Raw genomic sequence first — 24,120 nt, 5'->3', positions numbered from 1 at the left:
AGTTTGCAGGCAAGAAAATAGGAAATCAGGATATACCACCTCTCCTGAATGGACAGATACTGCTTTGGTTCTTTGAAACCTAGAACATATAAACAGCTATACATAAAGCATTGTTATGTGGGACAGCAGCTCCTTTTTTGTACTTTCTTAAAAAAAAAAAAAGCAAGTTAAGGAAGTCCATTTTCCAATTTCTTCTTTCCTCTTCTCTATTTTTGAAAATTGCTCAATTCTCTGTATACTTTACTTAAGATGGCATTGCCATCAGTTTAACCTCGTCTACCTCATGGGCAAAGAGCAGATCTAGTGCAACAAGTATACACTGAGTATTTCTTTTCAGGAACTGGGAAAGCACCTGCAGCTCCACAGGGCAAGCACAGGAAGAGGTCTTCGGAGTCCACAACAGGGGCACTGGGCATCATGGGGGGAGGAAGGAATGTTCTACTTTCTAGTACAGTAAGATAAAAGGTTTTCTCGGTTAAAAATATAAAAACAGAATTTCTTGAAACCCCAAGCTTACAGAATTTTAGTGAAAATTTAAAGCGGAAAGTATTCTTTTAAAAAATTATTTCTCACCCTTCTTCCTACCATAAATTATCCACATGAAGGCATAATGTATCATCATGGACTATTTGAGGACTTGACTGAAACTGAGACAAAGCAAGAGGCCATTTAATTATGATGAATGTGGGTGAAGAATCACAGGACCCAGGGCTGAATGCCAGCTCTGCCACTTGAAGTTACTTAACCTCTCTGACACTGTTTTCTTCTCTTTTAAATGGTGTCAGAACACAAACCTCAGTGGCTCAGGCAGAAGATCAATGAAATATCACACTACAGGCTTCACCACAGCTCAAGGCAGTAGGCTGAGGAAGCATGTGTCTGTCACGGCTGGATGCCCTTCTTCTTCCGTCGTCCAAATACCACAGAATGAAAGTATATTTTAAAATTATTTTACTGTGCATTAAGCATAACAATTTTTAAAAAACAAACTAGGGTTTGGCATAGTCAGTGGTAGAGCATTTGCCTTGCCTGTACAAGTCCCTGGGTTCAAGCTCCAGTAATGGGGAAGGAGGAGCACACTAAGAGGCAGTTCTCCGCTCTCAAAATAAGGCATTCTGGGGTCGGGATTTAGCTCAGTGGTTTCCCCATCTGCTGCGCAAGTGCAAGTGCAAGGTCCCGAGTTCAGTCCTCAGTACCATAAATAAAAAAAAAATAAGCCATTCATTATCTTCATTAAATGTGGATGCCTCTTGAAGGAAAAAGTATTTTCTCTTCCCTGTGGGAAAAGGTCACAAAGGAAATAGCCACATCTATGTCAGGTAATAAGTAGTCATTCTTCTGGGGTTTGGTGGGTGAAAAGTCTTTTTAAATTTTTGACTTTTTAAAATTTTTTCTTTTCTTCCCTTTGAGGAGTTAACTTTTAATATACTAAGATCATTCTGCCTGTCTCTGCTTTTCCCTTTTTACACTCAATCTTACCTTTTCAGTGCCTTATAACAAACAACAAATCGTCTACTTGTGTGAAACTGGCCTCCTGCCCACCTTCCTTGGGTGTCCCTAGTACAAACCCACAAGGGACAGGCGAGAACCAGTTCTTACCTGCTTATCGGCAAACGCCACAGACCACAGCTAGCTAAGCCAAGCCGTAGTAAGTCACACAGGTCTCCCTGCCTCCAGGTTTTGCTATTTCTCATTCATTCTGCACACTGTGAACAGCTGATTTTTCTCACCTCCCTTTCCATGGTTTATTACCTCTTTCCCTACTAAACAGAAGCTAAGACCTTGAGCTGGTTCTCACGGCCTTCCCCATTGGCCCACTTGTCTGTCACCATCATCATACTTGCTGACTCCTAACACACATTCCCCGAGGCCCAGCCTTACTACATTCTGTATTCTCTGATACTCTTTATCTTTCCCTCCTTTTTCAATCTTTGTTGACTGTGCCGCCTTCGTTGTCCATCCCCAATGTCACATCCTCAGTGTAGACTTCTTGAGCTCCCTGTTCGATACTCTCCTTCCCCTTCTCCAATCCTAGAGGTCTATCTGCACCACCATCATGGTATCTCTCATGTGCTGCCAAGATGTCAAGTGTACTTGTGAGGAAGTTGTATCCTTTATAGGCTTATTTGGTCTTTAAGCATATAGAAGGAGTCTGTAGTGCTTCAGTAGGAAAAACTTACTAAAGTAAAAAATTTAAAATCTAATTAAATTTTTCTCCATAGAATTTTAAATCAATATTTATGGCAGACACAGGTATGTTACCTCCTGCAAATCCTCTCCACTTCACGTGAGAAACTTGAAATGCACCACATGGCAGTTTACTCTGAATTCCCAGGGAATGCCAGCTAAGAGATCGGGAGAGATGGGGATGGACCTTCATGGTATGTCAGGCCCTTGTGGGGCAAGGAACTTTCCAGGTGTGATTGAAGATGGCGGGGTGGGGGGGGGGTTGGGGGCAGGGACAGAGATGGAGACAGAGAGATATCCTGTTTTTTATCAGAGGGACAGTTGACCCCAAAAGAGAAGAGCTACAATAAGAGAAGCAGAGATTGGACACTTGCACTCTGAAGGTAGAAGGAGGGGCCACAAACCAAGAAATACAGAGGCCACTGGGAGCTCAAAAAGGCAAAGACCCTCCCCTCACAGCCTCCTGAAGGAAAACAGCCCGGCAGCACCTTAACTTTAGTCCAGGGAAACTGATATCAGACTCTGACCTCCATGGCCTTAAGAATACAAATTGGTATTGTTTTGAATCACTGAGTTTGCATTGTTACAGCAGCCACAGAAAATGAAATCATGTGGTAAGTGAGGATTTAGCCTTTCTAGCCTTCCTGGGCATCAGTATGGAACACAGTAGCTGTCAAAGTGAAGTCCCTATTCCACCACCACAATCACCACCACGTTGGTGCTTACTGAAAATGCAAATTCTCAGGCTTCCAATCAACGGAATCAGAAGCTCTGCAGGAAGGTCCAGGAATTTTGAGTTCACAAATCCTCCAGAGAAGCCGTACTGGAGATTCAGTACGTTCACATCTTCCCTCTGAACTTGGGAATTAGCAGGATGTCAGGCCTTGTGAGAGGACGAAGTAAGTGAACATAATATCACTTCTTTAAACAAATGCTTTGAGAACACAATGTGAAAAAAAACAGGCACATCTCAAATGTACTCCAGCACAACCAGCAAGGTACCTTCATAGAACAGCATGCAAAGCTATTACTAGTCTAAGTCCATTCATCTGTGCTTAAATGTTTGAACTGGAAATGCCAAGTAGTGATGAATTCACTGGAGTCAGCTACTAAATAAAATACTTTTTCTTAGCAGGCAAAACAGGTTTTTAAATAATTAGAGCCAAAAATTAACACTTTCTCTCACAGTACCATTTTTTCCTATTATTCAGAGGAAGTCCACTCTGCACTCCTATCAATTCCTTGGTCTTCCCATTGCCACTATGAGTAGGGGAAGATAAAATATACAATGGCTTTTGTTTGAGGAATAAGGTCTTGCTATGTTGCCTGGGTTGTAATGCCCAGCTTCTAATAGTATGCTAATTAAGAGTGAGATTTTTTATGACTCAAATTTATGTGAAGAGGAAGCTAGAAAAGTTATGCTCAGTAAGTTAGAATAAGTAATCTACAGAACTATGTGTCTTTGGTTAATCAGAACTTTGCCGGTCTTTATTGAGCACATCATGCCTATCATAATCATAATGGCGATTCCTACTTACTGAACACTTCTCATGGCTCATGGACTATGCTGGATGCTTTATATGCACTCAATACCACCTAGCAATATGTGCACTGAAGTACAAATTTAAAGGTCTTAAGTTATAGGAGATCCCTTTGGGTAAAGGTAAGGAAGGTTATTCCAAGTCAGAGCGATGCTATGGAAGTAAGCCCAGTGGTATCCATGTACCCAGCCTGCCTTTGGAACACGAGCTAGGTATAGAAACTGGGGGACAGTTTCATCCCGTGTTTGTCTTTGTCAGAGGTGCTAATGGCCATAGGAAACCTGGGGACTTTGTTCAGTACAGTTTCTGTGAGAGGCCAGAGCACAATCCTCAAGAACAAATCAGTTAAACTCATTAAATCCAGTTTAATCAAAATAAATATCTAAAAGAAAAAGCACACTTGTGGTAGGTGCGGTATCTTCCTGGAGTTTTAAAGGAAGGAAGGTGGTGCAGGGAAGGGTGAAGAGAGACTGTGGGGATGACCAATGGTTAAGCAGCCATCTTGCTTACAAAAAGGATACAACAGTAAAGAAATAACAATAATGTCAGAGGCTCTGGGGTAGGCTCTGATGACTAGTGTTGTGGATGTAATTTCATAGAAATTCATAATGCGGATGGGCCTGGGGGGTGCCAAAATGGCTCTCCACCATCATCGTTAATTCTTGGTTCTACTCATTCACCATTTTGGGTATGTGAAGGAAGAAAAGGGTACAGAAAAGAATGGGGAAGAGGCAGAGCCATGAGCTGAAGAGCTGAGAGACCACAGATTAGAGTCAGGGAAGAGGAGAAGGAAGGGTATCCTTTCCACATAAATACCAGGTGTCTTTAAAATGGGGACACGTAGGAGAACTAAGTTCTCTAGCCATCAAGTCCAACATTCTGTTTATCACAAAGCCTCCCATCATTAGTACTTTTAGGTAAATCTTAACTCCTTTGCTAGACTGCAAGATCTTTGAAGGCAGGAACTATGTCTTCCCTAGCCTGCATCCAGCACTATGTCTGTGCATAGATGCTTAATAAGCATCAACTAAACTGAATTAAATTCCTATGCTCTGATGATACCAAAGGGAAGAGCAGTGTGAGCATCAGTCAATGATCATCTGAGGTAGAGGATTCACAATGCCTTGCTCTTTTCTCCAGTGTGCCTAGTATAACTGCTGTCCACAGAACAGTGCTCAGCTGATACTGACAGAAAGAAGGAAGGACAAAGACCAGTGTCTCCCATGGGTAATGAATAGAAGGTCTCAGTATCAGCTATGAATGGGATGCCCTTTCAATCACAGCTTTTGATCCTCAAATGCTTTGTGCTCACACTTCCACTTAGCAACATGCAGGGACTACTTTATATGGCAGCTATAGGAATATCAGAGACCATTACATTTTTTTTTATTGAAGTATAACTTACATATAACAAAGTGCACAGAGCTAAGGCAAGGAATTCGGTGCCAATCTGCATGTGTATATCTATGTGTTTAGGCCACTGCCTCTCTTATCAAGAACATTTCCAACCTTCACTGCAGCAGCCTCTCTCATGGGTTCTCTTCAGTGAAACCACTATCAATACTGATTACTTTTGCCTGAAAAAGTTATCTTAACCTTTCTATTGTTCACTTCCTTAGGGAAGCTGAAAATTCCTTCAGCACAAAGTGTCTGTGCTCTCTATGCTTTGAGATAGTTTCAAGGTGTCTGGTATCTCCAGGCTTTTGCTTAATAAATCTTAAACAATGACAGCAATGGCCCCTGCCAGATGCCTTTTCTCATCTTAAGAAAGGAGGCAAACAAAACATTAAACACAGCCATTAGTTCCACCTTCCAGGGGACCGCAGCAAATCCAGCACCAGATGATCTGGAACTAGAGTTTCTCTGGAACCACATACACAGCTGTAACAGGAGAATGAGCTGGCTGGATCAGAATGTCTGCAGCTCTGCTCCAAGTCAAGTTCTTGCCCCAAGCACTCCTGTCCCCAACCCTCACACAAGGAAACAAAACTAGGCCTTCACTTCAGAGAAAGAACACCAGTGTCACAAGCATAAATAAACCATCTAACTACTTCCCCCAGGAAGCTGCTGTTTTTATGCAAAAAACACCTGCTTCATTTCATTATTGTTGTTAAGGGAAATGTTTTACTACAGTGATCGGTGTATGTGAAAGCCATTAGCACTCGGATTTTATTAGAACACACTGGAATAAAAATAATGCTTTCTTAAGCCATTTCTTAAGCCAATGACCACACACCTGTAATTCCAGCAATCAGGGAGGATCAGACAGGAGGACCGTAAATTAAAGAGCTGCATGGGCAACTTAGCATGACTCTGTTTCAAAATACAAAATTTAAAAAGGGCTGAGGATGTAGCTCAGTGTTACAGTGTCGCTAGCATCAATCCCCAGTATTAAAAAAGATGTCTTTCCTGTTGAATTCAGGAAATGATTTTTCTTTGCGTGTCAGAGAGGTCCCTGACTATGATTCAGCTAATGCAGAGTGAATGTGGAGGTACAGAGTTTGATAGACAGATCAATACTTCATCTCAAATGACCTGGATTCTATTGTGACTTACTAGTTCTCTACTCCTCATGGAGACAGGGAGTGAATACTAATGCAATCCAGTTTTCAGGTACTGCTCGCAGCCAGAGGAAGCATGTAAAGCCAGCTTTGTCACAGCATGTAAATGAGGACCACGGTTTTTCATAATCAAGCGCTGCTCTAAATTCATGAAAAGTCTGCCTTTAGGGGACTAATAATGAACACATCTGCATGAGTGTTATTTTGGTAGCCTCTGAAATGTAAGTTGTTTTTTTTTTTATTAAAGGAGTTTCTACAAAGTCGATATATTATGAAGTGTGCTAAAAAGATAGGATGATGGTTTGATAAATCCAAATCCAAGAGATTTTACAATAATTATAGAAAAGCAAGTATCACTCAGTAAGTTAGCAGTCATCACTTGTACTAGGAGATGGAGCTCCCCTTAACCCCGTGGTATGGTTTGTGTTTAGATATCCCACCCTCAAAGCCTCAGGCGGGTGAGGTGGGACTTTCTTTTTCAGAAGTAGTTGGATCTGGAATGTGTGATGCTGAGGTTAAGGGCCTGTGATTCCTAAACCACTGAGCATGAGTGATTAGTTTGGCATCTGGTAGTCTGGATGGGATAAAAAAGGCAAGAAGACTTAGTGAAGGCCTCTTGCTACCTTTGCTACCTTGTCCATCATTGTTTCTCCTCTGTGATGCTTGTTCACCATTCCTGTCTTGGAGCCAGCCAACTACTGACTGAAACTTCTATGAACTGTAAGCGAAATAAACCCCTTCCCCATTTAACTTTTGGTGCCAGGTATTTTGTCTCAGCAATGAGAGAAAAGTAACTAACACCCCTGCCAACCCCCTAAATGCATTCCAGTTTCATGAGACCCTTAACTCTTTCTGCCTCACTGCCTGGACAAAGCTGTCAGTGCAATGTCTCTCTCTCTCCAGATATAGCCTGAATCTAATGCAACAACGACCTGTGAAAAAAAGGCTTCTCAACACTCTTTAGAGAAATTTCATACAACTGAAATTAAAAGTATGGTATCAAGGGGCCGGGGATTTAGCTCAGTGGTTTCACTGCCTGCTGCGCAAGCACAAGGCGAGTTCCATCCCCGGTATCAAAAAAAAAAAAAGTATTGTATCTTATTAAACCAGGAGCCATAAGCCATCACTTCAGTGTTGATGAAATGCCTTTATCATCTGAACGGGCTTTAATTTTTCCTAGGAAAGGCACAATTTCACCTAAAACATACTTCTCACAAGGTACAAAATACTAACTTGTCCCAATCAGCTGCTTACTGTGACTAGCATATTAATGGTTTGCTAGTCACATCACACAAAGTAAATATATTATCATAGAGAAGAAAAAAACACTGTGTCACATATCTGTATGTATAACAAGGAATTTCTATACATAATTTGAAAATCAGATAATTTCTGATATGATGCAAAAAAATACTGAGAATGCAGCAGCCAGAAATTCACAGTTTTGCCAGTATGAGTACAATTAACAGCAAATAAAGGAAATGTGGTGCTTAATTGGGGCTCTTTGAATATAATCACTAAGTTTAACTCTGTAGTCTTAATATAAATAAAAGTCGTAAGAAAGAGCTTAGGGCTGGGGGTGCAGTTCAGTGGTAGAGCATTTGCCTAGCATGTGTGAAGCTCTGGGTTTGATCTCTAGCGCTGAAAGAAAAAAGAAAACCCTTAGCTTTTATTGTTAACTGGCTAGTCCTAATCATCCTTGTAGACTAAAACATCTAGATTTATATTTTAGCAGCCCTTAGCCCTCAAAGTGATCTTATGAAAATTATTGATCCTGTAGAAGCCTTGGTTCTTGGTTTCTTCTTCTATAAGGATAAGGTGCTGAGTTATATAACACATGAGAAATAAATGTTAAGTGATCAACATAATGCCTGGTCTGTAGCAAGTGCTCAATACAGTATAATTACCATTATTATGACTGTGATTATTACTACCATTGATTCAAAATTCCACCCTAGCTGTCCAATAAGCCAATAATGCCTCCAAGTCATTATCCCATTCCAAATAAGTGAGAAAAATTCTTTTTAAAGTGCTTCACAGAATGAAGAGTTCAAGTTATTTCCTAATGCAGACTGTGCAAATCTTCCATGGAAACAGAGCTTGCACCTTAACAGAGACACAAAGACAACTACAAAAGTGCCTTACAGAGCTATGGTATGGTCATTCCAACGCATTCTGGGCACCACAATCTTGTGAGGGGACCCTCCAAGAGAAAATTCAAATACTAGGGCAGGAAGAACTGCAGCTGAATTTTTTTTTTTAACCAAAATTGTGTACTTCTTTGCCATTTAAATGGAAGTCAACTTTTAATTTTTATTTTTTCCATTCAAAATTCATAACTTCATGCACTTTTATTATCCAGGTATAGCTAAATCTATGCATAATCATTTCCATCCTAATTCTTACATCTTAGAGTGAATTGTGTAACAGAAAGGAAAATATTAAATATATTTTTGAAGATACATCTATTTTTCTACTTCTCTAAAAAGAATCTTTGCCACTTTTACCCACTGTCCTTATTTATCTATGTATAGTTATGTCAGAAAAAATGTACAAATGAGTTCGTTATTTGTTTTCATGTAAAGTTCTACTAAACATTTGAATAGGACTATAAATATATAGGAGTTACTTTATAGTTATTTTTAAAGAATTGCATGCAATTTTGTCACTGATCACAATTTAAATGCTTCTACTAATATCAAACATTAAGACTATTTAAAATTTTGTTTTGGATTTGCTATTTTATGTGTGTATCTATTCAGATATATTTTAAGTTGTAATAAATAACTCTACACACCCATGTTCTGTGCGTTTCTTTCCTCAGGATGAATTTACAGAAGTTGGATCACCAGGTCAAAATCCATGAACATATGATGATTCTGCCTTACTACTACTATCTTCTAAGCAGGTTGCACCAGTTATCATGATTTTAATTTCTTCACTGAATTATGAGCTATGAGCTGAAAGGTGTGATGTTGGTCCACATTACTAATTTTAGAGATGGAACGATTACATCTGAGAGAGTACGAGACTTATTTAATGGCCCAATTGGACCTCCAACCCAAGTCTTCCAACTCCCTCTTTGGGACTCTGTGTCTCATTATCCCTAGTTTCTCACTGTCCTCAGGATGTTCTCCTTGGCTGGAATGCCAGCCACACAAGTCAATTAAAAAAAAGAAAGAAAATGGAGTCAGGCAAGTGAAATGCATGAAAGTAATCAGAAAATATGCAAGAGGGCAAGTAGGGGAGGGGCACTGAAGAACTTCCTAAAATCAGTCCAGATCATTTATGTTCCAGAATGTATGTTTATCTATTTGTAAGTATCAAAAGATGGTCAACACAAGGGATCTTACTGAGGGAAGCAGCAGTATAGTATTTAAATTCTCAGTGCAGTACTTAAATTTAAGATTTTATGGTACATTTAGGCATTCACAATTTCCAGCACAGCCCATCTCTCAATCTGTAATAATTAGTGTAATGCTTTATCTTTCTAAATACTTTATAATTTCCAAAGCACTCCTGCACACACAAGCTGAGAGTGTCAGGGCAAGCATTATTTCCCAATTTTACAGGAGAAATGAGAAAAAAAGTTTCAGGGAGCAGAACATAACTGCACCTGAACGTGAGTCAAAATAAGCAACAATTGGCAATACCCAGACTGATTACTCCATCTTGACTCTATCTAAATATTCTTCTATACTGACAAGACTAAAATAATGAATAGGGTGAACTTACTAGCTTTAAAAAGCAACAGTAAGTTGAACTGCTAGTTTTTTAAACTTATTTTCTGTTTTATTTTGCTTAAACTGACCTTGAGAGTCTAAAGTCTCTAAGACAGGCTTCCAGTTTTGTCTCAGGCAAGTCAATTTACCCTTGTTTCTGAAAATTTTTTCTTTTCTGAAATGAGAAATATGGGAGACTCAATCCTTAGTCTCATCCCAATGCTGGTATGCTATGAAAATGGATACACATTCCAATGCCCAGACAGATTTTATTTTCACCCTCAAATAGGCAAAAAGATAGTTATCTTTCAGAAAGATACCAAACTAAGCAATAAAACAAAAGAGAGTATCTTGAAACATGACACCAGAGGAACATTTGCTTTTACTAGTGATCTTTGAAAAGCAGCCATGTACACAATCACAGGCTTCAGCTTGGTTCAGGTTGGACTCGGGAAGTCCAAACCAACAAATGGCCAAAGGGCTCAGTCTGGAGAATGCTTTTGAACTTTGAGTTTTCACCTGGTAGTTTGTCATGAAGTCCGCATAATAGGTGGCAGCAAGGATATGTAAATGTAATAAACTATAATAAGTTACCAGAGCAACACAGACATGACACAGTCAGAGACCACTACAGGGGCAGAGGACAAACTCCTGACAAACTCGTTATTCATTGAAAGCATGATTTGTGTTTTCTTCTAAGATAGACAGCAACTTAGAAGTGGTTTTCACAGTGACTTAGGAGTGGTTTTCACCAAAAACTGATTCTCCACTTGGGCCTTCAATATCTAGCAGGTAACTAAAACTAGAACAAAGCTTGACTTTCATTTTGTGAAATGCTGGGTCAAATCTTTCTCATCTCTGCATAGAGGCATTTTAGTCATTTAGGAAGTGTCTGTCTAAAAGTCAGCAAAGCATGTTTAAGCCCTAAATTTACCCAGCTGATTTCATCACCCTTCGAGACAGACCACCTTTGGCCAGAAGTATCCTTGCCCTAAAACTATGGTTACCTTAGATTCCGACAGAGCTCACGTGACTGAGACTACCCTCATGGCACAGTCTAATCCTCTTCATCAGAGTGTGCCTCCTCCAGATGCTCCAAGTATTTTTCTCTGACTTTATTCAACCTATAAATTCATACTGCCATTTATTTTTAATTTTCATTACCACTAAAGCAAAGACTTATACTAGCTGGTGACGAAGGCACATCACAGACTGTAGGAATATGGTAAGGTTGAGCTGGTCAGAGATGCTGCTCTCAGCCCAGAGCTTGGACTCTGCAAACTACACTTCTGCCGACTCTAAGGAGCTGAGGCCTTGCCAAGTATGGCCCCTCAGAAGCAAAAGAAGGGAGCTGGAAGGCTGCAAGAGGAAAATATGACTTGCTCTTTTCTATTTTCCTTCCAATTCTCTCATAATCCCCCTGGCAATGTATCTTCACTCTATTGCAGCAGCTGGTTGCAGTAGCAGCAGCTGGTTCCAGCTTGTAGTTTCTCCACATTCTCAGAGCCAGCTTCACTGTGTTCCCTCGGGGTCACCAGCTGGTCAGAATCCTTACCCTAGAAGACTTTTATCAGGCTCCGTAGCTCTTCCCTGGAGCGCCTAGGTTCTGCCAATGCCAACCTCTTCCTGTAATCCCTTGGTCCTCAGAGGGGTACCATCTTCCCACTATTACTATCTCTATAACACCTCAGTACAGCTCTAATGGAAAAAGCCAGTTCTTGAAATGACTGTCACAGGTCTTTGATGACAAAGGAGCTTACACCACAGCGTAAATTAATTGTATTGCTAGGCACAGTTTAGTTTGGTTGATCTGACTTCATAGGTAGAGTCCCTCAAAAAGAAGCAGTGATTTGATTTATATCCTAGTGGAAGCTCTTTATCTCATCAAACTCCAGTAGTCCACAGTTAGCAATTCAATTACCTTGAGGAATACAGACTTAGTAGTTCCCTTGGTTAATGATTTTTCACATTATAACAACTCCAAAATACCTCTTGCAGTTTCTGTCTTCTAATTGGCCCCAAATGGATATGAAGTTGGGTACAGGAATATCCTGAGTAACTTTCTTTTAATTATATCCAAGCATGTGCGCAAAATGAATTGTAATATAAAATGTACCACATGGTCAAAAAGCTGGAAATAAATTAGCTTAACATGTAGATTATAAGAAACATATTTACCTAAATTCTAGTAGCACACTGATAGGGAAAAGTTTTAGATAACTTAGTAGATTGAATATTAAGGTAGTTGTAGAAGTAAAATAAGTAATGTGTTCCTTTAAGATTTGCTTTTCCTGTAACTCTTGTTACTTAACGTGACTTTAAGGTGACAGTTATCTGACTCTTTAACCAGTAACTTCATTAACCTAACCAAGTTGCAATGCCTGGATGAATTTACAATGTATATGTGCTTATCTTGTGTCTGTGACTTGTAAACAGGAACTGGAATTGTATTTACACATCAAAGACCACTAGGGATGAGATAAGGGCTAAAAAGGATATAAAAAGGAAATACTGAACAAAGGGGTGCATGGATACTGACCAGACTGGTTTATGGCAGTCCTGCCTGCTTGCAAGTAGAACTTTTATTATTTTACCTGAATTCTGTATCTCCGTGTATTTCTCTCTGAGATTTCTGGAACAACATAAATATATACTGCCTTCTGGTAACATTATTATTATCTTTTTAAATGAGTAAATCAAAGGACTCAAAAGTATTTAAAGGGACCAGGAATGTAGCTCAGCAACATAGCATCTGCCTTCCAAGAGCAAGTCCCTGAGTTCAATTCCCAGTACCAAAAAAAAAAAAGTATTTAAAGGATTCCACCCAATAGAAACTCCCATAGATACATAAAAATAAAAGGAACTGTATATGAGAGATAGCTTTTTAAAAGCATAATATGTGGTTCCTTTCAGAATCTAGGAAACTTCGATGATTTGTTTGAGTATACTCTATGTTAGGACTTCAGAGTACCTCAAGTATTTATGAATCTTCTTTTACAAAAGTATTTGTTGCGGCCCAATGTATTTATGAGCACAGTCACTTATGTACAGCAATAACTGGAGCAGACTATATGGAACCAGGATTACTTTAAACTATTTAAATATTTTGTACGAATCTAGTAATGATTTGGTACCTAAGAGTTGACTTACATGTCTGTAAAATAAATATTTTATAGTGTCTACTTCCCTACTCTCTAAGGGTAGAAAACATACCTACTTAATCCACCTGAGAAGATGAATCATAACAAGTTTATTCTATCTAAAGGCAGAAAGGACCTGGGTATGCAAACTGCAAGGAATTTTCTAATGGAAAAAAAAAGCCCATGTAAAAGAAAGCTCATGTTAAAAAAAAAAAATCACATTTTTTATGGTGGGAATAAGAGGTAGTGATAGTCTCCCACCTCCTAAAATCGGTCCATTACTCTGGGATTGTGAGAATTTTCACATTATTCTTTTTAGAAAAATCTGAACATGAGGATAAAGTTATGATCTTTTGGTGAACATGTATTTTATTTAAAAATATTTACAATATTGTGAAAATCTGAATTACTTAAATTATTTTTGATGCTGAATCCACAATATTTTTTTCTCTTGGTTTAGATTGGTAAATTATGTTATCCTTTCCAAGAAAGTTGATAAAAACATCATAAATATCTATTGAAGTATTTAAAGTTATATAAATTCGAAGGAAGAGCTGCTTGTGTCAACTTTTCTAACTTAACCAAATAAGGAAATCACTTGGAAATCATACTGAAATTAGACCAGGCTGGTAAAGTGGTCAGAAAGCCATGGAAGATTCTGTGTTTTGGTCTTTAATAAACAAGCTGTGTAACCTTCAGAATGCCACCTACCCTCTCTGGAATTCTGCTTCCTTGACTGTGAATTAAGAGGGTAGGACAAGATGGCTTATGAAATGCTCCACAGGTATTTCAGTCACATGATTTCTATGCTCACATTTCTATCGTACATTTTAAGGAACACAGAACCATATAACTGATCCAAAACAAAATGATGCTTAGACAGCATTACAGCCAGAAACCCCCAATACAAATTAATTCAACCAGAGCTATGTCTAACTCTTTTTTCCTTTTCTAAACATCTGTTATAACCAGAGGCAGTTGAAAGGAATCTGGTATGAAATCGACAGAGTTTAAGGAAAAACAAGTTCCATGCAAACATGCTCTTGAGAAGTCCTCTTACAGCCCTAAAACAGTCCACTCAGGGCTGGTGAACAATAGCTATTCTCATTCTATTCAGTGTGTTCATGGACAAAGTGAGCCAGAGCTAAGTGTCCAAGAAAGTGCTTCCTGCTTTGATGATAGATAGCCATACTTACCGTAGGACAGCTAAAGCAAACCATGCCCAGAAGACTTGGGAACAAGGCAAGGTAAGGCCGCCTATCTTCCCTTTCATTCCAGCAGAGCCTCTCAGCAACAGAACCTGGCGTGAATTCCCAATCTTGACCTTGGTCAGCAAGCACACATTCCCTTGAATCACAACTCTCCTGAAATACCCGCCGATGCTATTTCCTCTTCCAAGGTAGTAAAGTTGTAAGTATAAATGCCCTACAACCATTCTATTTTTTTAAAGACAAGTTTGAAAGACTGTTTCCCTTAGGAAACTGCGATAATGGAAAACTGCTATTTATAATAAAATACACTATAGGTAGGCAACATTTGATAACTCAAATTTTTTTAAAAAACATTTTAAATTTTCATGTCAATATTTATAAGAAGGTTACTACTAAGGCATGCCACTTGGCACGTGTCCTATTTCAGAGATATTTTTGTAATAAAAATAACAGTGATAATATTTTAGAGGTTAGTTCTATACAGTATTTTATGTTTTTGGCAGTGCCTGGGATTGAACCCATGGCCTTTGCATTAATTACATCCCTATCCCTTAAAAGAAAAAAAATTTTTTTGAGACAGTCTTGCTAAATTGCCCAGGCTGGGTTCAAACCTGCAATCTTCCTGTCTTGTCCTCCCAGTGTTCTGGGATTACAGGCTTGTGCCTGTAATGCCTAGCTTCGTAAAGTACTTTTAAAAATAATTTCCCATCTTATGCCAAATTTGTTAACATCACTATGAGAAAATAAGTCTCCATAAGTCTTGAATTTAAGTAGCCTAACTCATTAGTATTATCAGCAAACACTAAAATAACCCAGAAGAAGCCCATGACAGCCACAAAGAATTACTTTCATAGATTAAGGTGCCCTATTTCATGCAGGATTTAGCAAAGCAATAGCAAGGAAAACACAACTATGGAAGGAACTGTAATGGGATATAATTTACAGTTACATAGAAATTATATAAAGTAATCTAACAGATCCTACCTTTTTCAGGAACCGAACTCCGTAGGTAAATACATACAGGTAAAATGAAAATCTCCACCTGTAGAAAGTTAAAAAAATTCGATGATATTCAGTTTATATATCTCACAGAATATTCTGAAAGGCAGGAGGGAAAAACAGTTCATTATATTTGCCCCCCACCAAAATAACCAAGGATTAAATTTGATGAGCAGTCACTAGCTACATATAAATTCTTGCACATGGCTCACAGCAAATGTTTTAAATATCAATATTCCTTCCTAACTTTTATTAGATACTGCATTCACCCATTTGCTGCTCCTTTCCTAGCATGTGAATTTTTCTTGTTAATCACTCATAAAGGGATACAGTTCAACAATATGAAGGTATTTGAATTATTTGTCTGATTGAGATACTAGTAATTTGACTTAACTTCATATCTATTTGAAAACATGGTATTTTAAAACTACATAAGATTTTTTTGTTTTATTAACAACTGTTCATCAGCATCTGTGTGGATGTTGCTAAAGGAAGGCATACAGACTAAGAGCTCAAATTACAACTGTGAAAAACAGCCTTATGCCATTTAGGTCTAGCTGGTAGACCCACTTTTTTAAAGAGGAAAAAGTTTCAAAGTTGCTTTTATTTTAAATGATTTTAGTGTTAAATATTTTAAAATATAAGGTGTGTATGTATATATATGTTTGTTTGTTCATTACCAAAAAACTTCTTGCCCTAGTAGTCAATTCTCAATTTTATTTCTTGTACTTTCTGAATATGAAGAAATGTGCCTGGAATAGCTGGATGAATGTCACTAAACATTCTTGAAGCCATGTTGTTTTGGAACCTTGGACTGTGGCTTATAAATGAACACAAAGGAAGAAGTGACTAGTCACCTTCAGTCCAGCAGAAGCCAAAGCGCTTTTTCTGCTTGAAGGTCACATAAAAATTACAAATAGGATAACAACAAAAAGCAACTTTATAAGAGGATTCAAATGATATACAAACTCATCTGAAAGAAATGACAGTTACATTCAGACAGGGGGAAAGAATAATGATATGGGTTTCCCAACAACTGGGTAGGACTTATGGGCACACACAGGTGTCCTTAGACTTTCACAAGCAGAACTCTTCTTCAAACCTCTTGCTTCAAACTTTCTGGAATTCAGTCAGAACTTTTAGAGAAGATCTTTGAACTCCATGGTTAAAAATCCAACTAACAACCCATAAAACTGGAATTCAAGAAGGAACAATAAAAACTGATGGAAGGAAGAAGGATTCAGCCAAAGTTTCCAAACAAGAATGGAAAAGCAACAATTCTCAAACCTCATACAAAAGCTCTTATGTAAGTAAAGATGGTTCATTTACACAGTACCAAAGTAAAAAGCTTAATTTTAACCCCATCTCCATTATCAATGTCTTGATGGATGTGGGCGAAGAGTATCTGTGCTTATCTCCCTGTTTGGACTACAAACTCTTGATCAGAAGTTAAAACCAGTATGGCTTCATTGGCTTGTGATTTATGCAGAAGACAGGACCCCTTGTTTGGTATAAGGCTCTGGTGTCACCATCTGGAAATTCTTCATTATTGATCAAGGGGTCCTACATGTTATTTTGCAGGGTATTCTACAAATTATGTAGCTGACTGTAATTAAGTCCATAGATCTTCCTAATTTAGGGGCAAATTGTTAATATCCATTGACCTCAGTCCAATCTCTGTAATGGGAAACTAGGTTTGTAACGCTAAAGATAACTCAAGGCAGTACCAATCTCTACTTTTCTGTAGTCCCTGCCTATCCTTATTGTATGGAACAAGCCTGCTCCAAAGATTTGCCTTCCCTTTCTGTCTCTTGGAGGCAAGTGAATTTGCAAATGCTTTATTAAATGATATATAACAGCTGTTTCAGCTCTAAGACTATTGTTAGCAGGCAGTGGTAAGCAACTTTTATGTATAATAAGAATTTTATAGAAGCTATTGGAATTCCTAACATTACATATGTATATGCATTTTATTTCATCACTAAAATGACCCAGTTTTCGTAAGACATGGGTTCTATTACAGGAACACTGATGCCTCTGTCATTTGAATCACAACTTGTGATGAATATTTATAAGGCAGAGTTTATTTCCACAAAGTATCTTCAGGAAGCAAAATTTACAAGCATTTTGCAACATGAAAAAGGTTTTTTTTTTTATTTGCAGCATCTCCTATAAATACAGTTTTAAATGCTTGCTGCCAGCCTGCAGTACAGACTCTCCCAACTCTCCCCTAAAATATCTCTAAGGAAAGAGATAAGTAAAGCTGAATGTAAGCACAAAAAGTAAAACATGATCTTCAACCTATTGCTAAAATTAGGGAAGAAGTCTTATAATAGTAAATGAATAAAAGTATATTAAGAAGTTTGACTAGAAGTGTGGAAAACAAGTTATGAACCTTAAAGGAAGTAGGAAATTTCTTATCTGCGCATCTCCTTTTCTTCATTTTTTGCTACCCTGAACAGAAACACAAAAATCCTTATCAGTCAGAAAGCTAGGCGGCTCTTAGTTATGAATGATGGCACTTTCTGAGTGGCAGGAAACCCTCCATTCCCCACCCTCAGTCAGTGATTGCTACTTTTAAAAAAATAACTAGAAAGGGAAGTACTTTGCACCCTGGCAATTGTATTTGCAGAAAAGCAGATTTAGGGACAAGATGGTTTTGAAAGTGTTGCATTCTTACATAACTCATATACTGTATAAAGTAACAGAGAACAAGGCATTAGAGATAGCTACCTTATAAGAAACTCTTTTAGTTTACTGAAAATGGGTCAGCACCTATAAACATCAACCTGCTACAAGGTCAGAAAGCTAAAGAGGAATTTTATTAACAAGCAGGAGGACAGAGGGTGGGGCAAAGGACAACACATGCATGCTTTCTGTGAGCAGGCCTAGATGGGTATTTCAAAATTCAGGAATACAGTAAAAATAACAGCTAAATGTCAGCATGAATCTACTAAGAAGTATTGAATCTGGAGAGTAAAAAGCATGCTAAAGATTCAAAGGAAGAATGGTTTCCTAAAGATGACTTTCTGCAGGAATTAGAAGTAAGCTTAAGGCACTATTTGGTATTACCAATACGATACAAGAAGATATGATCTCCAAAAACAAAAGCAGAGTGCTGCAAATCAAACAAAGATTGCTGGGCAAGATAAAAAGAGAATATAGGTCAAAAAAAAAAAGGATCATTGCACATATTTCATAAATGAAGTACACAATCTCTCATGAGGTCAGGGGGTGGGCATGGACGCAGAGTGGAAATCAAATCATTGACACAGATAGAGGGCAAACATCTTAATAAGGCCCAAATATGGGAAAGGATCCTAGATCCTTGGGACCAAAAAAAAGTCTGATTAGAATTGTTTCTGAGAAAATACAAGAACTAAAACAGTAATCAAAATCAAAGACACAAAGCTGAACTAAAGAAGAGAACTACATTGCATTCCAAACAGTATCAGTTCAGAGCTGTATTCTGACAGTAATTTTGAATCCTACAGTAAAAGTACACTAAAAAAATCCTTCAGTATTCAGGCATGAAAACAACAAGTCAACACATAAATCAAATGAAAATGAGTCATTGTAAAAGGAGCAAATATCTAGTTGGTTGTAAATTTCTCCAAATTTACTAAATGCCAGAAAAATAGAAGACTCAATCAAAGAATGCTACTGCCATTCAAGCTGCCCTTCATTTGTAAAGGAGTTTGAAATATATTTTCATAAACAAAAGCTCTGAAAATATAATACTAATTAATGCTTACTAAAAAGTTACTTACAAAAAAATTGCTCAGGCCAACTCAAACCCATCAAGGTGCAAATAAAACTTCAGATTCAAAAAGTATAATCTTAGGGGCTCGGGATTTAGCTCAGTGGTTCCACCGCCTGCTGCCTCGCAAGTGCAAGGTCCTGAGTTTGATCCCCAGTACCAAAAAAAGTATAATCTTAAAATAAAAAGACTATACTTAGTAACATTCCCCTAAATTTCATTGCTTAATTAAATACAATTGTTCTTAAGTAATAATATAAAACATTTAACAATAATCAAGGCATGAATCCTCAAGCTAAATGAAAACATGCAATGAAGAAGAAATTAGTTAAATTCATTGTCACAAAAGATATTATTGTTTTGACTACAAGATAATACATTATTATAAAAACTCAAAGATGAAGTTTGGCTAAAAACATACAATTGAAGACAAATATTCCTCTGTGCCTTTATGAATGCACCAATAAGGCAGCAGAAGAGAGACCTTAAGTGAAGCCTAACTCTTGGGATGAGAAAACAGTATGGAGGACAGTGACCCTATTTTGTAGCCTGGAAAGCAAGAAAAAAAAGGAAGGGCTGCTAGCTTACTTAGCTGGAATGGGCTGAGTCCTGAGCTCTCTGCAGAAGATGCTCAGAAGGACCACAGACTCCCAAAGACCTCAGAAGAGGAAGCTCTGTTGGGACCAGAGGCCCAAGGATCCGCTCACCCAAGGCTATCCAGTGGAGAAGGGGCAAAACCAGAATGCAAACCTAACACTGACTTTAAAGACCCCTGTCAAACTCTCAGGATCAGGGCAGACTCCTTTGCCTAGAGAAGCCAGCATGCTGTACTATATTTTCTTGGAGATGGAAAGCTTTTAAATCCATCAAACCTGAAAATTAAATAGGAAGTTAGTAAAAACTACTACCCACTGAATCTGGCTTTTTTTTTTTTTGGTACCAAGGATCGAACTCGAGTCTTTGTTAACCACTGAGCTAAATCCCCGGCCCTGAATCTGGCTTTTTATACAAGGCTGGCCAGGACTCTGTTAAAATCAAGGCTAATCAAATGTGCCACACGAGCAGAGAATCAGAGTGCTGAGGTCTCATATCTTGCTTTCGAATGTCATCCAAATGGCACAGGGATCCTAAACTACAGAGAAGGCAGAACAGAAAAAAAATCAGAGGAGACCCTGAGATCAACTCACCATGCCATTCTAGGGAGAACAGGGCAGGCAGAGAGAAGTAATTTTATTCACAGCACTTAGGAACTGCTTTCTCTGTACCACAATGTTTTCTAAGCACTGTAGAAATAAGAACTTATTTAATACAGCTATTTCACAGAACAAGTGGGCACTACTATCGTCATCCCTATTTTTTTCTTTCAGAAGAGGAAATTAGCACAAAGTGCTTTAATAATTTGCCAAAGGCCATACAGATAATACAGGAGAGTTAGGACTAGAAGCTAGGTAGTGCGATCCCAGCATCCAACTTCTTGACCATTAAGCTATGTTGCCTCTTCCTGATTTTATACAACTGAAAATCAAAGACCATGTATTCAGGCAAAATGGTTTTCTAACTTCGTGGATATAAATGGATATCACACCATGAGAAAAGTCTCTAGTGAATAGAAAATAACTCAGTGCAAATCTGGAACAAGGGAGGATTGCATTGGTACTTCTTTTCAACTCTAGGGCAGTGTGTTAGTCAGCTTTCCATTATTACAATAATCACGAAGTATCGCAAAGTATCTGAGATGAACAATTTATAAGGAGGAAAGATTTGTTTTGGTTCACAGTCTCAGAGGGTTCAGTTCACAGTTGCTTGGCCCTGTTACTTTGGGCCTGTGGCAGCCCGGTATATCATTGTGGGAGTTTATGGTGGAGGAGGCTTGTTCACCTCATGGTAGCTAAGAAACACAGAGAAAAGGAGGGGCTAGGGTCCCAGTGTCTTCTTCAAGGGTACACCCCCAATGAACTAAGTTCCTCCTACTAGGCCCTACGTCTTAAAGCTCTACCACCTCCCAAAAGCACCACAGCTGCGGACCAAGTCTTTTAACACATGGGCCTTTGGGGACATTAAAGATCCAAACTATAATGGGCAGTTAAAATAACACTAGCTTTATCAACTAAGAACAACAGAAACTACCCAGGGGCCCTTCTCTGTCCTATGCACTCATCACTCCACCTACTGAAACACCATCCTTCCTTCAGGATTGACATCAAGGGCTGGTTGTTCTGTGAAGCCACCTGTCTGAGTGTTGCAACAATGAAAGCACTGCAGTCTTTTGACATCCTTTTCTTTACCTCCGTTCAACATCTTCTATTATTGCCACAAACCTTTGAGTTGCTTTTAAGTTAAAAGAATAAGACTGAGTCTTATTTATCTTTTTATTTATATATACGATCAAATAATTTGTCAACTATCTCCAGAAACTATGCAAATATGAACAAGAAAGTGGAGAGGTATAACAAAAACAGCCAATGTAAATTTTAAATAATCAATATAATAAGAACCTGGAATCAAAGACAGTCAACTTTGGAATGGTTTAAGCAATGAAAATTATTTTTATTGGGTCCAAAACATTCTCAAGCAAAAAACTGTGTGTGATTCTTTTCATTATAAAATAGAATTAATTTTGACACATTTCTCACTTCAATTCTTTTATCATCTAAACAAAAAACAAATAAGTGAACAATATTAACTCATTTATTAAGTACATAAAGCGGTGTGAAATAGAGCTCTTTTCTATGGTATGGAAATTTTTCTTTCACAAAATTTAACACAATATAAATCATCCTACTACATCTTAGAAATTATTACAGATGAAGTAAAATTAGGCAGTTGGATAAACAAACAGAATATTTAGGAATAAATTAGTATAGAGTTTACTGACATTTTATACAAATCAATCATTTTATTGCTAAGCACAAAGTGGTTTATGTACCTATTTGCTAGTCAAAACTCGTAAGCAGATGATTTCATAAGATATTAAGAAATGTACAACATATTCCACTCAGCTTTTATACTCTTTCAATAAAGTACAGTACACCTTGGGTTTATAAAGAACTTCCAAAGACATTTTTATACTATTTCTGACATACCCACTTCCACAGATTTTTTTTCCTGCTTTGGTACTGGAGGATTGAACCAGGGCCTTCTCAGTGAACTATATCCTAACCCTTTCTTATTTTTTATTTTGAGACAATGTCTCACTAAGTTGCTAAGTTGCCCAAGTTGGACTTGAACTTGTGATCCTTCTGTGTAAGCCTCCCAGAGTGCTAGGGTTACAGGTTATGAGCCACAATGCCTGACACTTCCACAAACTTTTGACATGACATAATTAGGGTTTCAAGCTTAATACAAATAGTCATCTTGAATTCCTTTCTCACTCACAGTAAATGTTCTTTGGAGATCACATATTTTATAAAATAACGACAATAATAATAATAACTGGCATTTCTTGAGTAGTTCCTTTGGTCCTAGTACAAGAGTCTTGTATATTTCCTTTAGTTTATTAGTACATGTGTTTAGCACATAATGATTATATCCCTACAGAAAGTTGGTACATGTACATAATGCATCTTAATTCTTTTTTTCATCCCCTTTCCCTTCCCTTCCTCTCCCCTCTACCCATCTCCTGATCCCCATTTAACCCATTTCTATTTTCCTTTTTATTTTCTGTACATGTTTGCAGTACATAAGGCTTACATTCCTTGTTGTGTTGGTACATGTACACAGCACATCCCAATTCCTGTTTTTCATCCCCTATCTTTTCCCTCCCTTTTCCTGCATCTCTTGGTCCCTTTTCCCTTCAAGGATGATCTATCTCTCTACTTCCTATTATCTTTTATTTTGCTCTTTATTTTTACTCTGGGTTTCTCATATAAGAGAAGCCACGTGATATCTAAGGTTGTAAGTCTGATTTATTTCACTTAACATTTTGGTCTCAAGGCTCATCCATTTTCCTACAAAGGACTCAAGTTTATCTTTCTTTATGGCAGAGTAGTACTCCACTGTATATAAGTACTACATTTTCCTTATCCATTCATCTGTTGATGGATATATGGGACACTTCCAAAACTTTGCTATTATGAATTGTGCTGCTATAAACATGGGTATGCATGTATCACTGTAATGTGATGTCTTTAACTCTTTCATGAAGATACCCAGAAGGAAAACAGCTGGGTGAAATGGAATTTCTAGTTTTATTTTTTTGAGGAATTTCCATATTGATTTCCAGAGTGCTTGTACTATTTCACAATCCCACCAACAACATAGAAGTTGGTTTTTTTTCCCCTGCAGCTTTTCCAACATTTGTTATTATCTGATTTCTTGATGATGGCCATTTGTTCTGGGGTAAGATGGATCCTCAGTGTTCTTTTAATTTGCATTTTTCTAATGGCCAGCAATATTGAGCAACTCTTCATGTATTCACTGGCCATTTGTACTTCTTTTGTGAAAACATTCATTTTGCTTATTTTTTGATTCTTTTATTTGGGGGTTAATTTTCAAAATTCTTTATAATATTCTAAATATTAGTCCTCTGTCTGAGGAACAGCTGGCAAAAATTTTTTCCCATACCATAGGTTGTCTTTTCACTCGGTTGTTTCTTTTACTGTGCAGAAGCTTTTTAATTTAATATGATCCTATTTCTTGATTCTTGAAACCATTTCCTGTGCGACTGGGGCTCTGTTCAGAAAGTCCTTGCCTATGCCTACGACTTAAAGAGTTTTACCCATCTTGTCTTCTGGCAGGTTAAATGTTTCTGTTCTAACATTTTAGTTCTTTGATTCATTTTGAGTTTTGTTTAGTACACAGTGAAAGATAATGGGTTTGGATTCAATCTTCTGCATGTGGATAGACAGTTTTCCCAACACCCTTTATTTAAGATGCTGTTTTTCGTCCTGTGTGTGTTTTTGGCACCTCTGTCAAAGATCAAATAATTGAACTGTTTCTGCATCCTCTATTCTGAACCACTGATCCTCATGTCTGTTTTTGTGCTAGTGTCTTGGTGTTT

At 37.9% G+C, this 24,120-nt stretch overlaps 1 protein-coding gene across 5 annotated transcripts in view; it reads right to left on the bottom strand.

The window, feature by feature from the left end:
• Positions 1 to 24,120, bottom strand: part of Cers6 (ceramide synthase 6) — a 299,942-nt gene that overhangs the window by 99,611 nt on the left and 176,211 nt on the right. For all 5 annotated transcript variants that reach the window (XM_004857610.4, XM_004857611.4, XM_087199926.1 and 2 more), the window contains exon 4: positions 15,347 to 15,404. In XM_004857610.4, the coding sequence (XP_004857667.1) occupies positions 15,347 to 15,404 (58 nt within the window). The remainder of the gene's footprint in view (positions 1 to 15,346; positions 15,405 to 24,120) is intronic.

The sequence above is a fragment of the Heterocephalus glaber genome, unplaced genomic scaffold (genome assembly GCF_053883595.1).
Source record: "Heterocephalus glaber isolate CG9 unplaced genomic scaffold, H.glaber_assembly_v1.0 deba00000347, whole genome shotgun sequence".
Classification (NCBI taxonomy): domain Eukaryota; kingdom Metazoa; phylum Chordata; class Mammalia; order Rodentia; family Bathyergidae; genus Heterocephalus; species Heterocephalus glaber.
This window is presented reverse-complemented; position numbering and strand designations above follow the sequence as displayed.